General features: G+C 31.4%; 1 protein-coding gene and 1 pseudogene across 1 annotated transcript; both read left to right on the top strand.

Annotated features, from left to right (window-relative positions):
• The first annotated feature begins 966 nt into the window (after positions 1-966).
• LOC105780865 (L-type lectin-domain containing receptor kinase IX.1) lies at positions 967-3,325 on the top strand. Its single transcript, XM_012605393.2, has one exon. It carries the CDS (start codon positions 967-969, stop codon positions 3,124-3,126), a length of 2,160 nt encoding a protein of 719 aa, XP_012460847.2. The 3' UTR covers positions 3,127-3,325.
• An 8,251-nt stretch (positions 3,326-11,576) lies between these two features.
• On the top strand, positions 11,577-13,657 carry LOC105779127 (L-type lectin-domain containing receptor kinase IX.1-like; annotated as a pseudogene).
• The last annotated feature ends 4,638 nt before the right edge of the window (positions 13,658-18,295 follow it).

Raw genomic sequence — 18,295 nt, 5'->3', positions numbered from 1 at the left:
TGGTTATTTTTTTTTTGGTTACCAACTATGAAAACTTATAAAATAGTAATCCAACTATCGATTCATCTTTTTATCACCCAGTTATCTTGGACTTTTGAGTGTTTTTATTTTTTTGAGGTTAATATGTGCATATAATCCCTTTACTTTTCAAAAACCAAGAATTTAGTCATTGTACTTGTATTTTTAAGAATTTAGTTCCTCTACTTTTCAAATTTCAAAATTCAGGTCCAACTGTTAACATTGTAAATTTACTTTTTTGGTAAACTTGTTGCTGTGGCACTTTGGAATAAAAAATTACTCACTTGATAGCCATGCAGTTAAAAAATGTAATAATTAACCTAAATTTAACAAAATAATAATAATAGGATTAACAGTTATACCCAAATTTTAAAATTTGAAAAGTAGAGGGATTAAGTTCCTAGAAATATAAGTAGAAAAGCTAAATGCTTAATTTTCAAAAAGTCCAATGATTACAGGCATATTTTACCTTTTTTAGTTAATTAGCTTGTGACCAGAAAAGAAATAAAGGTGGCCATTTTGTAACTTTTCGTAGTTAAGTGACTAAAAAAAAAGGGAAATCATAATTACGTGACCATTTTAAAACTTTTTATAGTTGGGTGACTATTAATATAATTTACTCTAATTCTCTTTTACATTTGGTAATAAAAAAATATTTTATTATGAAGCTTTAAAGTCATTGCTAACGGGATGATGGATACCTAATTATAAAAAAATATTTTCCACCATATGGTTAAATGTAATAATAAAGTATATTAAAATATAAATTCAAATGTAAAAATAAGTCTTCGTTGACGCCGCTAAGCATAGAAAGATTACAATCTAAACGGTTTTCTTTTTAATTAATATGTTTACGTTATTGACTAAGCAAATTACTTATTCCAGACTTGAACATCAATTACCTTGCATGCATTTGCATCAACTTTCCTCAAAATCCTTACTCCGAAAATGAAGAAAGCTCAAAATGCTGAGAATTTGTATGTAAAATCTCCAAAACCTGCATTTCTCTGCATATTATTATTCATCCTTGTTGTTCGTCTTCCAAAAGCTGCATCAATGGATGATAACGATAACATCAATTTCACTTTCCCTGATTTCAACTCAAATACGCATCGCATAGTGTATGAAGCTGATGCATACGCATCAGGCAACGCAATCCTACTCACTGCTAACAAAACAGACCAGGGTCTAAATGGTAGTGTTGGTCGAGCTACTTACTACAAGCCAATGCGTCTTTGGAACAATTCATCTGGAGATCTCCTACTTGCAGATTTCACCACTCAAATTTCCTTCGCCGTTGATTCCTTCCATAGCAGCTCATACGGTAGTGGGTTTGCGTTTTTCCTTGCTCCCAATGGCTCAAAAATCCCTACTCATTCCGAAGGTGCTTGCTTCGGACTTCAAGCTTGCTATCCGAGTTCGAGTTATGACGGGAACTCTAAGTTTGTTGCAGTGGAGTTTGATACGCATCAGAGTGATTGGGATCCTCCGGGGATGTCAGAGCACGTGGGCATTGATATAAACTCTGTCAAGACTTCTTACCCCACCGTCGCATGGTGGTGGAGTGATATTGAAAATGGGGGAAAAGTTAATGCTTTCATCACTTTCAACTCTAGTACAAAAAACTTGAGTGTTACTTTTGTTGATGCTAATGATTTTACTCGTGAGAACTCATCCAGTCTTTCCGCAACACTGGACCTTAGCCAATATTTACCGGAATGGGTCACTTTTGGCTTCTCAGGAGCTACTGGATTTAACAGATCGACTGAGCTACACACTATTTATTCCTGGAATTTCAGCTCTACCTTACAAGTTTCCATGGATACAGCTATCCATTCTCCAACAGCTGCACCTGTAGCAACAACAAGCACAAGCAACTCTCCGGTCGAACCAAGAAGGAAGAAGAGGACATGGCCATGGATTGTTTTAGCCATGTTTGGTGCCATATCTGCTTTGGTCCCAGTTTTGGGATTAATTTGGTTTTTCTACCAGAGGAGAAAATACAGCAGGAAGGAAGATGGGACCATGGTTGTCAACGTAGAAATGGAAATGGTGACAGCACCTAGGAAGTTTTCCTACAAGGAGCTAAGATTTGCAACTAATAATTTTGCTGACGAAGGTCTGCTTGGAGAGGGAGGTTTTGGGAAGGTTTATTTAGGCTTCTTGAGGGACATTAATTGCAGTATTGCTGTCAAAAGGATAACTCCAAATTCTCAACAAGGGGTGAAAGAGTATTTATCAGAAGTTACAACTATTGCCAGGTTGAGGCATAGAAATCTGGTCCAACTCATTGGTTGGTGCCATGACAATAAGGAGTTTCTGATTGTGTATGATTTTCTTCCAAATAAGAGTCTCGATTTCCATCTGCATAGAGAGCCATGCTTGTTGACGTGGGATAAAAGGTATAAAATCGCTATGGGATTAGCCTCAGCGTTATTCTATCTGCAGGAAGAATGTGATCAATGCGTGCTGCATCGAGACATGAAGTCAAGTAATGTTCTGCTAGATTTGAGTTTCAATGCCAAGCTTGGTGACTTTGGGCTGGCTAGGCTTGTTGACCATGGACAAGAGTCTCAAAAAACTTCGGTTATGCTTGGGACTGATGGTTATATAGCACCCGAGTGTCTTGTCACATACAAAGCCACTAAGGAATCGGATATATATAGCTTTGGTATTGTTGCCTTAGAAATAGCCTCCGGAAAGAAGGCCATTGCTGTAATAGAAAGGCATGGCAGGAGATTCAAGACAAAACTGGTGGAATGGGTTTGGGAACTGTATGGGAAAGAGAGCCTTTTAGATGCTGCAGACCCACAATTGTATGGCAATTACGAGATAGAACAAATGGAACGGCTGCTCTTAGTTGGGCTGGCCTGTGCTCACCCAAACTATTTTGACCGCCCATCGATACCGCAGGTTATCGACATCCTTTCTTTCAAAGCTCCAGTGCCTATGCTACCACAGGAGATGCCGGTTCCAACATACATTGCAGCTCTGCAAGACAATATTGTTACATCTTCAGCATCCAATTCATTCCATACCGGTGCGTCCAGCAGAAGCCAAACTCAAAGTTCAGGCATTGCTTCAAGTATCCATTCCTTGAAAGGATAAAAAAAAGCACTCCAGCTAGGTGGAAGCAAAGCAGTGTGTTCTTGTTAGTCAAAATTTTTTTTTTTCCTATTTACTTGCATATTTGGTTTCATGTTTTCCAGTTTTGATGCTTTTGTTACATCCATGTTCTACAGCCCAATTTTGCCCAAGAAACCAAATTAAACCCCCAGACCCATTAACAGTCCGATTACATTTAACAACAGGCCCAAATTCCATTTTAATCCAATTACAAGCCCAAACACTACAACCCAATACCTAAGCCCAAAACCTAATCTAATTTTCAGTAAAAAAAAGAGGGGTAGAAACCCTAGCCTCCTAACCTCTGCCAGCGCCGCACCCCCATGCCTCTGACACCACCCACCGCCACCAACTCGGCCACTTGCCTGTTAATCATCTGCAAAGAACGGAGAAAAGACAACAATAATAGAAAATTCATGTAAAAAAGGCTATAAAAAGCTATTCGAAATGTAAAAAGGAGGTTCTTCTTTTTTGAAAAAAATCTATTCAAAAAGGAGGAAGAAAACAAAGATTCAAGAAAAAGCAATAAAAGGTCTTTACTTTTTTTCTATTTCATTTACATTTTTATTTTATTTTATTTCGAAATAAAAAAATAATAATAAAAAGGAAGAAATGAAGCATTTTTACCCTTTTTTGTCGTCACCAGAGCGTTCAGGAGGCCGAGGAGAGGAATCGGAGAAAAAAGGGGGGACTTTTCGTTATTTATGTTTTCATTATTTTTGCTCATGCTATTTATATTTACATTATTACAATTGTTACTCCATTACATCGATTTTTATTTAGATTTCAAAAAAAAAGAAATTTTAAAAATATAAGTAATACTCGGTATTTGGGATCTTCGAGAGAATCGAGCCCTAATGTATTGGGTTCCGATTTTCTTCGTTGAATCTAAAATAATCGAGATTACTCTTTTAAAAATAAAAATAAAAACTCATTATCGGGAATTCGATACGTTGTGTCCTAACGCATTGGATATGACACGTTGTTTTCTCGAGATGAATATTTTTTTTAAAGGCAATATTTTGCGTTTGGAAATTTGAGAAAACGTGCCTTAATGTGCTGGGTTTCGATTTTTTCGTTCGACCAAATAGCCAAATATCCTTTCAAAAATTTCAAAATAAGGCAATATTTTGCGTTTGGTAATTTGAGGAACGTGCCCTAATGTGCTGGGTTTCGATTTCTCGTTTAACCAAATAGCCAAATATCCTCTTGAATTTTAATCCACGTCATTCGAGTTTTTTTAGGATCATATTTTAAATCTCTTTAAAGTTTTCAGTTTTCGACACTAAGATATTAAGAAATCAACTAGGTACCAATTTTGGGCGTATTGAGGGTGCTAATCCTTCCTCGTGTGTAACCGACTCCCGAACCTATTTTTCTGAATTTCGTGGACCAAAACCGTTGTTTTAATAAAATCAAATCGTTTATTAAAAACAATCACTTTTCAAGGTGACCCGATCTCACCTTGTCAAAAAGGACCGGTGGCGACTCCCTTTTTTTTCGTTTTCATTTTCAAAATCCAAGTCAACCCCGTTTTCATCCAAAAAATGGTGTCAACACATGTTTTATTGGACAAATTTTTAGACAGCAATTCCAGAACAACTAATTGCAATATAATGTTGGTATTTTTTTTACTTGGATCTTCTGTGTTACACTAATAACAGATGTTCCTAAGTTCATGTTTTATTCCGTCCTTAATGAAGCTGATCAAATTTAAAGAGGAAGGATCGATTTTCATTATCTCATACATTATTGTTATCGTTTTACTTGGGATTAAGCTGATTGTTATACTTTGATATTTTGAAAGATAAAATCAATTTTAAATATATGATAAAATTTATCTAAAAGCTGGCTCGATCAGGGCTTGAAGAAGCCTATATAAACGCTATTGGTCGACTGCATTTGGTGTGCTTGTGGAAGGTTTCTGGTTGTCTTTTTGCTTGTACTATTCTAGTCATTTTATTAGAGAGTTATTGTGAATTTTTAAGTGAAGTTTTGGCGAGTGATTTGTAATAATTAGTTCATCGTAAGAGTTACAATTACTTCTCATGTTAGAGTAGATTAACATTAATTGATCCAAGTAATTGTTAAATAAAATTATTCACTGAGCAAGGTTCTGTAAGATTGTTTATTGGAATCGCTTTAACAAACATCATGTATTGATTTCTCTCACTAATGTGTGGAACATCAGTTAGGATAGAGAGTAAATCGACTTATGCTCTTTCAGTATTATTAAGTAGGGACTCGAATTCAAATTTTGAAAATAACACTGTTTAGTAAAATAACAACCAACCTTGAAAAAATTAATCTATATAAACTATAAAATAACATGATTTTATTATTAGTGAAATTTTAATTTACTCATAATTGGAAAGAAATAAAGAAGCATTGCAATTATGAGATTTGTTTCTAAACAATAGGTAGGATCATTTTAAAAATAATTAGTATGGTTTCATCCTACACTTCATTGGGTTTATTATTTGTTTGTGTCAAATTATACCGTAAAAATATATGTTAAAAATCAATTTAATATGCACACTACAACTTGATTTACCATGGACCAAACCAACCAATTCAAATTATCACACGTAACCCCAAAACACATCCAAAAACCTGTTTAAAATACAAACTAAACTTCTATGCATTCAAGCCATTCAAATCATCAACCAAGCCATTTCCTTATTCAAAACATACCATTTGCACTTTCAAACAAACCATTCAAGCACTATACATATGGTCTCATAATATGACCAAAACATACCTTAAAACACACACATATATATAGATATACATTAACATATCTTACTTCACAAGCTAACCAAGTTCAAACTAAGCTAATAGATACAATTTAACACACCTATAACACTTCTATACGCGCCATAAAACCAAGCTACAAAATGATCAAAAGGATATCGAATCGATAAAAGGATAATGTGAGCTTCGTGAAGTCAGATTGATGAGTTTCGCAATCTGACTACCTATAGAGAAAGAAAACATAACTAAGTAAGCATTTCGAATGCTTAGTAAGTTCAAAGGTATGAAACAGTAAGCTTCACAACGAATTGGTGAGCTTAATTGCCAAATTCATTATAACATGTATTATAACATATCAATACTTAATATTCAATAGTCAATATTCAATTGATCATCAATTATATTCCACATCATCTATATTTATCATTTCATATTATTAGTATAACCCGATGAGACTTAGTAAACAACTTAATTACATAGGTACTAATCGCATCAGAGGCTCGTTTGAGCTGAACATAATCGTGTCAGGTTACCTATTCGGGCTAAGCTTTTATATCGACACATAAAATAGCTTGACGAGAGTTACACAAATATATATATACACATATATATAAGGTTACCAGTCTAGGCTAAACCTTTAAAACGACATCAGGTTACCAGTCCAGACTAAACTTGTATCACATGTATCTTCAAGTCTACAAAAAATGTTGGAGCTTGGAATCATAAAAAAATCAACCTATAAACATGTGTAAAATATGTTTACGAAGTTTCATGAGGGAAATTTCTAGCATGTAAGCTTATATTTATTCCTTTTCAATTTTAATCCAAATCTCACCCTTTTTGTACTAAATTGCAAATAATTCAAAGTTCACTAAAAACTTATATATATTCGCATTACAACATACATAAGGGTACAAACATAAATATATCATATAAACTTACTTGGAAAAATCGATAAACAAGTTGAACAACAAGGACTATTCGTAATTTTCCTTTATCCCGGTTATATTCGACTTGATTCAAATCCCATTCTAAACAGTAATTAATTTCAAATATCCCACAACATCAATTTATATGCATATGCCAATAAATTTTCATTTTATATAAATTCTTTAGAATTTTGCGCTTTTTCAATTTAGTTCCTAAAATCGAAAATATCATAACTTTCAAATTTGAGCTTGATTTCAAAAATGATATTAATTTCATCCTTCTACACCCCTCTAATACTTAAAATTATATAAAATTTATGCTAATTTCAAAATTATTTCAATTTAGTCCCTATGTTCAAAACTAACAATTTTCACTTTACAAACTAGTATTTTTTTCATATATAAGCTTAAAACCTATCAATCTAGTGCAAAAGGCTTTAATATTCAACAATAGAAACATTTGAAAACTTTAACAATTTTACAAATTAGTACTTAGATTAACTAAATCAAGCTCTCAAGACCTCAAAAATATAAAATTACAAGAAAATGACTTATATTTTTACCAATTTTGGAAGGACAAAAGCTTTAAAGATTACAAATGGATTCCCTAGGTTTTGCTTTGTATTTTCGGTTGAAGAAGAACAAATGAATGACGATAACATTTTTTTTTAGCTTATATACCTTAATTAATTTATAATTAATCCTTACTTAATTAACATTAACCATACTTAAAAAACTTAGTGGATGACAGTTGGCTATCACCACCATTTGGTCATTTAACAATGGTCAATTTGCTCATTTGGTCCTCCAACTAATTAAAATTTAATACTAGTTAAAATTCAACAAATTAAATTTCTATAATTTTCTATCATACTAAATATCTTCTAAATATTTGATTGAGTTAGTTTTACTTATCAACCAGATCATTACTTAAACAATTTCATTATAAATTCTAATGATATCTGATCTTTCTGACACAATATCTAGAACTACACATACCCATAAATAGGAGGATAATATGTTTCAGCGCACTCGAACTCACATCCTCTTGTATTGGCAACAATGTCTATGCCAATCGAGCTAAGACTCAATCGGCAGATCACAACTCAATTTTAAAATTACCAAAAACTCATTATTTTTACAATATAACAAATATTATTGTGGTGTTTTTACCTTTTTATATAAAATTTATAAAAATATATGCATATGATAGGATTTAAACTTACAATATTGCGGTTTTTAATATTTTAATATTTTCATTTTAATCATAGCTTTATTTTAATATTTATATTATTTTTATAAATTTATTACCGTGTGCACTAATCTAATAGTATAAATTCAAATAATTTTTATAATTTTAGATTCAACAAATCTAAGTGCACTGTATTTTTTAATAATATTCGATCATATTTATTGTTTTTATATAATACTTAGAATTATCCATAATCCCTTTATTATAGTAAAATATCTTTTTACTTGTAGTTTTCTATCCACTTTTATTATAGTAAAATTATCTTAATCTAAATATTCACCTTTATTATAGTAAAATATCTTTTTACTTGTAGTTTTCTATCCACTTTTGAAGAGTTTTTCCACATAAAATTTACGTGTTTAATCTTTTTTATTCTTATTTTTTTCGCTTTGTTAGTTATTTAATCAGACTTATCCCCTACAAACTAGTATTAGAGCCAGGTTCAACTTCTGCAAATTGACTCGTTCGATGACACAACAACGATTTTTGATATCGATAAGTTCAACCGGTTACAAATTTCAATTTCTGGCTATTTCAAATTTTGAAAATAACATTGTTTAGTAAAATAACAACCAACCTTGAAAAAATTAATCTATATAAACTATAAAATAACATGATTTTTTTATTAGTGAAATTTTAATTTACTCATAATAGGAAAGAAATAAAGAAGCATTGCAATTATGAGATTTGTTCTAAACAATAGGTAGGATCATTTTAAAAATAATTAGTATGGTTTCATCCTACACTTTACTGGGTTTATTATTTGTTTGTGTCAAATTATACCGTAAAAATATATGTTAAAAATCAATTCAATATGCACACTACAACTTCATTTACCATGGACCAAACCAACCAATTCAAATTATCACACTTAACCCCAAAACACATCCAACAACTTGTTTAAAATACAAACTAAACTTCTATGCATTCAAGCCATTCAAATCATCAACCAAGCCATTTCCTTATTCAAAACATACCATTTGCACTTTCAGACAAACCATTCAAGCACTATACATATGGTCTCATAATATGATCAAAACATACCTTAAAACACACACACACACACACATATATATACACACATCAACATATCTTACTTCACAAGCTAACCAAGTTCAAACTAAGCTAATAGATACAATTTAACACACCTATAACACCTCTATACGTGCCATAAAACCAAGCTACAAAATGATCAAAAGACTATCGAATTGATAAAAGGATAATGTGAGCTTCGTGAAGTCCGATTGACGAGTTCCGCAATCTGACTATCCATAAAGAATGAAAAAAATAACTAAGTAAGCATTTCGAATGCTTAGTAAGTTCAAAGGTATGAAACAGTAAGCTTCACAACGAATTGGTGAGCTTAATTGCCAAATTCATTATAACATGTATTATAACATATCATTACTTAATATTCAATAGTCAATATTCAATTGATCATCAATTATATTCCACATCATCTATATTTATCATTTCATATTATTAGTATAACCCGATGAGACTTAGTAAACAACTTAATTACATAGGTACTAATCGCATCAGAGGCTCGTTTGAGCTGAACATAATCGTGTCAGGTTACCTGTTCGGGCTAAGCTTTTATATTGACACATAAAATAGCTTGACCAGAGTTACACACACACATATATATACATACATGTAAGGTTACCAACTAATGATGTTCATGGTCGGGGCCTAAGCATGATATTAACATATTTTATGTTTGCTCAAGTCTGACTTGACTAGAAATATGGACCTAAAATTTTGTCTAAACTGCTTATATTTGTAAATGGATAATCCAAGTTCATTTTAGTTCTGCCTATATTATATTTAAAAAAAATTAAAGTATATTTATATCATTTTTAATTTAATGTTTAATAATTTTATATATTTTATTTATTAAAAAATTATATATAGTCATCTTAAATTTTTCAATGTTTACATTAAAGTAGCATTATATACTACTATAGATTTGATTTTTATGTGTTATAAATTATATAATATATAAAAATAACATAATATAAAACATCACCAACTTTAAAAAAGTGAGTTGAACGAACTTAACATTAAATGTTCAAGCTTGAACCTAACACATTTTAAACGTGCCTAACCTTTTTAGTCAAACCTATTTTTCAAATTTAATATTTTTACCGATACCTCCAAAATTTCAATTAAACTTTCAAAGAGTCGTAAACAAGTCTAATCCCAACTCACAAGTTGATGACCCTTGACTTATAATTTATGTAATTTTAGTAGGAGCAGTAAATGTGGCAGAGCCCATACAAGGCGCCAATCACGTCTTGACCAAACAATTGGAAATTAATGTCTCAAAAATGCATAATTTTTTAGTCCTCAAACTATATAAAAAAAATCATTTTAGCCCCTTTTCCCTTTTGTGCGTCATTTGAGTTTTGAGATTTTGGTTTTATTAAATTATCTAAAATTAGATAAAAAATTAATATCTATTAATTTTGTTGATATATATAAAATTTAACATATATAAATTATTTAAAAAATAAAACTTATAAAAATATTTTAATTATTTAAAATAAAAAGATAAAAGTTTTAATTATATTTTCTTTTCCTTTTCCATTTTCATTAATATACAAACTAAATCTAAAATTAAAATTAAAATCTCAAATTTTCTTCATTTTACTTTACAATGTTTGATAAATCATTGAAAATTAAAAATTTTAGCATATAATATTTTAAATGCGTTTAATAATTAAATATAAAATTTTGAGAAAAAATGTTGAATAAGATAAATAGCTAGGTAACTACTTATTAGAAAATTTTATGTTGATTTTATTTTATTAAAAAATGAAATAAATTACCTTTTAAAAAGTTCAAATATTCAAGACTTATATTTACTAATTATCAAATAATTTTTAATATAGATTCAACAATCATAAAATTTAATATTAAAATTCAGTACTTAATTTAATATAAGTTCATATATTCAATATCTGTTCTTTAATTTTGATTTTAATGCTTTTTTCGAGAAAGAATGGTATGAAGCAATGATATTATAATATTTGCATCCTTTTTCAATAATTTAATATCACATGAACATTTTAATGATGTGGTATTAAACTATTGGAAATAAATAATATCCGTGTTTCATATAATCTTTTTCAACAAGGCAATTGGGTGTCTAAGTTCGATTTTGAATTTGGAAGCTTTTTAAATTCCAATTTAATTTGATGGAAAAGAATTCCAAGAGTTGGACAATAAAAATAAAAATAAATTGAGCATTAAAAGGCAAAAGAGAAGCATTACTGAATTTTTAATAATTTTGTACTTTATAACTTGTATATTTTATGTTTAATTAATGTCCAGAATTCTCTTTTGTGTGTTCAAATTACTATTTAAGTTTAGTTCAAAATTATTAAAAAAAATGTCTTTTTTTTTACGAAGTAGATATTATTTATTGTAGGAAGAACTGAAAATCAATTACCTTGCAATTGCAGCAACTATTCTCAATCCTCACTTTGAAAATGATGAAAGCTGAGGATGCTGAGAATTTGTATCTCAAATCTCAGAACCCTGCATTTCGTTCCATACTATCCATCCTTGTTATGGGGTTATTTGTTGCTGCATCATCAATGGATGATCATAACATCAATTTCAATTTCACTGGTTTCACCCCAAATATGCCTGACATAGTGTATGAAGCTGATGCATACCCATCCAACAACGCAGTCCAACTCACCCTTAACCAAATGAAACAGAATCTACGGGGTGGTATTGGTCGAGCCACTTATTACAAGCCAATGCACCTTTGGGACAAATCATCTGGGAATCCCTTACTTGCAGATTTCACCACTCAATTTTCTTTCTCCATTGATTCCTTGCATAAAAACCCAGGTGATGGGTTTGCGTTTTTCATTGCTCCCAATGGCTCAAAAATCCCACCAAATTCCGGAGGTGGTCATTTGGGACTTCAAAGTTACGGCATCGTCAACTCTCCATTTGTTGCAGTGGAGTTTGATACGTTTGGCAATCCTTGGGATCCTTTCGGGTTGTCAGCTCACGTGGGCATTGGTCTCAACTCTATTGAGACTTCTCTTACCGCTGTCAAATGGTGGTGGAATGAGATTGCAAATGGGGGACTAGTTAATGCTTTCATCACTTACAACTCTAGTACAAACAACCTGAGTGTTCTTTTACTTGATGCTGATGATTTTACTCGTCGAAATTCATCTAGGCTTTCTGCAACTCTGGATCTTAGCATATATTTACCAGAATGGGTCACATTTGGCTTCTCAGGAACCACTGGAAGTTGTTTTGAGCTTCACACTATTTATTCCTGGAATTTCAGCTCTACCTTACAAGTTGTCATGCCCACGAATACAACTATCAATCCTCCAGAAACAAGCCCTCCAGCCAACCCCAAGAGGAAGAGTAGGACATGGCTATGGGTAGTTTTAGCCATCATTGGTGCCATTTCTGCTTCACTCCTGGTTCTGGGTCTGGTTTGGTTTTACTGCAGGAGGGGAGACTACAGCAGGAAAGAAGATGGGACCATGTCTGTCAACGTAAACAGAGAAATGGTGACAGCACCTAGGAAGTTTTCCTACAAGGAGCTAAGACTTGCAACCAGTAATTTTGCCGATGAAGGTCTGCTTGGGGAGGGAGGTTTTGGAAAGGTTTATTTAGGCTGGACATAAGCTGCAATATTGCTGTCAAAAGGGTAACTCCAAATTCCCAGCAAGGGTTTAAAGAGTATGAATCAGAAATTACCACTATTACCAGATTGAGGCACAGGAATTTGGTCCAACTCATCGGTTGGTGCCATGACAATAATCAGTTCCTCATTGTGTATGAGTTCCTTCCAAATAAAAATCTCGATTACCATCTACATAGAGAGCCATGCTTATTGATATGGGATAAAAGGTATAAAATTGCTATGGGATTGGCTTCAGCGTTGTTCTATCTGCAGGAAGAATGTAATCAATGCGTGTTGCATCGAGACATCAAGTCAAGTAATGTTCTGTTGGATTTGAGTTTCAATGCCAAGCTTGGTGACTTTGGGTTAGCTAGGCTTGTTGACCATGGACAAGGATCTCAAACAACACAGGTTATGCTCGGGACGGAAGGTTATATAGCACCCGAGTGTCGTGACACATACAAAGCCGTTAAAGAATCCGACATATACAGTTTTGGTATTGTTGCCTTAGAAATAGCCACCGGAAAGAAGGCGATTGCTGTAACCGAAAGGAACGGCCAGAGATTCAAAACAAAACTGGTGGAATGGGTTTGGGAGCTATATGGGAAAGAGAGTCTTTTTGATGCTGCAGACCCAAGATTGTCTGGCAATTACGACATGGAACAAATGGAACGGCTGCTCTTAGTCGGGCTGGCCTGTGCTCACCCAAACTATTTTGACCGCCCATCCATAACGCAGGCCGTCGACATCCTTTCTTCCAAAGCTCCACTGCCTGTTTTACCACCGGAGATGCCAATTCCAACATACATTGTATCACTGGAAGACACTATTGCTACATTTTCAACATCCATTTCATCCAATACTAGCGGCTCCAACAGACTCCAAAACCAAAATGAGGGTCAAGTCTGTTAAGATATGCTAAGTCGTTTATTTTCTCTATATTAAGGGTCAATTATACTTGGTTTTTGCATGAGAAAGTATTTTGCTGGTTCTCATTGCTCTTGCTTTACTTCCTTGTCTTTTATTCTTATTGGTATCCAAGCCAGGTTTGAGAAAAAAGTGGGTCTCTTAATCATTTTATTTTGCTGCAACAACTAATGATGGCCTCTGAAACTTTTGTTCATCCTGCTCCATTGGAGCATGTTGATGGAAAATTTCTTTTGGACTGTTGCTAGTAATGGTGTGCGAGAGCCAGCATTTGGTACGTTCGAAGCACAATGGGCAGAGTTTGAAGCAAGGATCTAAGGCAAAGAAACACTTTAGATGAATTTTATTCCATGACTTGATCCTTACAAGAGACCAAGTAGAGAGGGAGTTTTACCCAGCATGCCTGTGTATAATAAAATTAATTTATCCAACTAAATATCACTAAAAATGAGAAAAACCCATACATACTCTTAGATGAACAAATTTCTTCTCTTCCCCAGCAAAATCTTCAGTATCTAAAACCCATACATGCTTGGCTTCTTTCACTTGAATTTAATATTCTCATGTTTGATTCAGCAATTGTAAAACTATTTCAAAATACATTTTACTTAATTATCTTCGTTTACTCTTATTATTATTATTTGTTATACAAGTATTGAAATTAGACCTATTTATGGTGTCGAAACCACTTTTTTCGAAATAAAAGGGGGTCGACTTTTAAAATAAAATAAAAAACACAGGAGTCACCACTGGCATTTTTTGAGGTGTGATCGGATCACCTTGCAATTTAATCGTTTTAATAAAACGTTTTGATTTTACTAAAACAATGATTTTGGTCTACGAAATTTGAGAAAGATGGATTCGGGATTCAGTTAAGTGCGAGGAAAGATTAGCACCCTCGTCACGCCCAAAATTGGTACCTAATTGATTAGTTAATGTCTTAATGTCGAAAGTTAAAAATTTTGAAGAGATTTAAAATACGACCATTTTATTAAAATTACCTAAAAGAATTTAAAAAGGGCGCATTTTACGTCAATCGAGAAAAATAATTATACCCCGTAAGTTAAGATATAATCTTAAATCCCGAAACGAGAATAAGCACCAAAAAATTTTATTTACTTAGAAATTTTTGATTGTCTCGGTTTTAGAAAAGAAATCGTATTCCGTAAGTTGGAAAATGATCTTTTTTAATTCCCGAGATAATTTTGAAATGTGTTTTTGAAAATTGGTTCGCATATTTGGATTTATCGAAAAGAAATCTAAACCATGTAAGTTAGGGAACGACCTTTCGAATTCCAAAATTCGAAATATTGCTTGTTTTTAAAAGTCTTCCTTTTTGAATTTGGGTGAAAATTAATGTAATATTTAAAATGATATACGTATAAAATATTAAACTATCGAATGATTACATTACGAGTGTATTAATAAACAGTTCATAGCATATGTAACGATGATTACAATACATACATTACTTTAATACTAATATTAACAATCAAAGAAAAATAAAATCAATAATAATAACAATGAATAATAACAACAATAACAATAATAAAATAAACACATAATAAGACAATATCAAATTTAAAAGAACAAGGAATTAACAAATAAATACACGAATAAGCATTGAGGAAAATAATTTATAAAATATTAAAAGGACAATTAAAATGAGTGAAATTAAAGTGTAGTAACAATAATAATGGTAATAATAGTAATAATGATAATAATATATAAAAAAACGACAATAATAAAATATAAAAGGTAAGAATAAAAAAAAAATGAAAAATGAATTTTAAAAGGCTAAACTTAAATAAATAAAGGATTTAATTGAAATTAAACCAAATTTAAGAGATGAATTAAGAAAAAATAATAAACAAACCCAATTAAAAGGCGTGAATAACTCAGAGGGACCCAAATGGGGAAATATCCCCGCCCTATAAAACGCGCCATTTTTCTAGGAAGAAATCGAAAACAAAATAAAATTTAAAGTATCAATTGAAAAATAAAAAAAATTTGAATTAAAACAAGTGAAAAATGCGGAAGGGCCTAACGCACAAATAAACCATTGAAGTAAAAACACGCAGATCCTCCTTTTGGGTCGGGTCAACACGCGGGTTGAAGGGGTAAAACGACGTCATTTTGGCCACTAGAGTTAAGGCCCAAAATGGCGCTGTTTAGATCCTTTATAAAAACCAATTTTTTTTTAATTCTCATTTCTCCCCTTTTCTTTAAAAAAAAAAACATAAATCCCTCTTCCCTTTTCTCTCAATTCCAGAATCCGGCCATGGCTCTGGCGCCAGACCACTGTGGCGGCCGCCGGTGACGGTGCCGCCGTCCGCGGTGGTCGGAAAACTGAAAAAGGCCATTTTTTGGGCCTTTCAACTCCCTTGGCCTAAATACGTCGTTTTTCATCAGAAACAAAGAACCTCACCCACGACGGTGCAAAACGCGAATAAAAAGGTATGTTTTTTTTATTTCTCTTCCTCTTTTTGTTTGAAAGATAAAATCAAACGAAAGTAAAAATGAAAATAAGAAAAATAAGAAACTACCTCTGCAAAATAGTTCACTGTTTCTTTAATGATTCTTTTTGTATTCGTATTCTGTAAAAAAAGTTTTTTTTACAACACTGTTTTTAGGGCTTTTATAGCCTAAAAATTATGCTTTTTTTTCTCTTTTTCTTTTGGTTGTCGTTTTCTCTATCTTTACTGTTTGTCCTTGCAGGTAAAGAGGCCGTAGGGAGGTTGATGTGGCTAATGTGCGACGGCAATAGCTGAGAGGGGTTAGGGGCTAGGGTTTGTTCTGTTTTTAGGTGTTGGGCTTGTAATTTATGGGCTAGGGTTTTTGATTTGGGCTTGTATTTGGGTTTAATGGAATTAATGTAATTTGGTCTTGTAAATGGACTTTTGATGTTTAGGTTTTTTTTTTATGGCCAGGGCAAATTGGGCCTGCTACACATGGGTTAGGATATCCATCTAGATCCAAAGATCCGTCTAAAATTTAGGAAGATTTGGAATAAAAATATTAGGTAAAAAAATAAACTTGAACAAAAAAATCAAGCTCGTTTAAAATATGGGTCAGGTTCGGACTTGAACATTTAAGGTCCAACTCATTCTAAGTTTATAATACTTTATATTATATTTTTTTATATATATTATGTAATTTGGAAAACATTAAAAAAATTTATAATAGATATATAATACTATTCTAATGTAAACAATAAAAAAAATGTTATGACGACTATATAAAAATTTTCAATAAATAAAAAAAGGTATAAAATTATTAAATATTAGATAAAACAATATAAATATTTTTTTAAAAAAATTAAAAATAATATAGTGGGCCTAAAATGGGCTTGGGTTAAGTCTTTTACAAATATGGGCGAATTTAAACAAAATTTTAAGTTCAAATTTTAGATCAGATGAGACTTGGACAAGCATAAAATATATTAATATTATGCTTAGGCTTGACCTGACCTATGAACACCTTATAGTTTTTTTTAACTAATAAATCAATGCATTTAACTAGTAAAGTAATTTTTTATATTATTTCTCTTCTAGAAATAAATAACTAGTAAAGTAATTTTTAAGTACATATCTTTTTTAACAGTTATTTTTTCAGTATTTAACTTTTCAATTTATCAAACATAGTCTAAGTCTTAACAAATTTATAATTCCAAACTCAAGCAAATCAATTTTACCGACTGATCTTTGTACACGAACAAGGTTTTTAGAATTGGCCTGGCCAAACCGATTGGATCGATTAAACAAAAAATTTATCGATACATCGCTTTAGAAAAAAAGTTGAATCAGATGACCCATGAATCAGTATTAATTGTATTGATTGATTTCGTTTGTATCGATCGGAATATATTGTATTAGTCGACACTTTTTTAATTTTGATTTTAATTTTTTATTATTTATTTTATATTTGTTGATTTATTAATTGTCATATACATAGTATGTGAATGTGATGATTTTATCTTTAATTTATGAAATGCTTTTTTAGCTTTTTTTGTTTAATGATGGATTATATTTGTAAATTTAATTGAAGAATATTTTATTTAATTAATAAATATTTTATATTTAAAATTAATCTAATTTTATTATTTAATATTTGTAAATATTTCTATATATATATATCAAATAATTTTAAAATAAAAATGGGTATATATAATTCAATCAAATCAATTTAATTTTTCAAATTTTAGACTAATTAAAGTTTTTTTTTATTTGAATAGTGTAATTACATATAAATTAAAATATGTATATAGGAAATTTATTTCTCGAAATAGGTTTTTTAGGGATATTCAACACAAATGGGTATCCAAGTCCTAAATGTTTTACAACAGTTATTGTAAAATTTATCCTCCAATTATTTGCTGATGTTGGAGCTTTGGTTGCTACTCGTTCGATGACCTGTTAGAACAAGAATAAAATTTTGCTTGGGCTATGGGAAGGCTTCTTCCTTTTTGGTTTGAGTTGTTTATGAATTACAAGATTGTGATATATTTGACATAACAACGATGTACTTCGGCTAAGATTTTGAAGCGTTTCAATCAATCTTTATGATGATCCCATGAGTTTGTTAGATAAATATTAATTTTTTATTCTTATCACCTTGTTGAAT

The sequence above is a fragment of the Gossypium raimondii genome, chromosome 4 (genome assembly GCF_025698545.1).
Source record: "Gossypium raimondii isolate GPD5lz chromosome 4, ASM2569854v1, whole genome shotgun sequence".
Taxonomy (NCBI): Eukaryota; Viridiplantae; Streptophyta; class Magnoliopsida; order Malvales; family Malvaceae; genus Gossypium; species Gossypium raimondii.
The sequence above is the reverse complement of the archived record's forward strand: the minus strand, read 5'-3'. Positions and strand labels throughout refer to the sequence as shown.

Bases quoted from the DNA above. Each gene is read 5' to 3' on its own strand.
- LOC105780865 (XM_012605393.2), top strand. From the start codon at position 967: ATGAAGAAAGCTCAAAATGCTGAGAATTTGTATGTAAAATCTCCAAAA.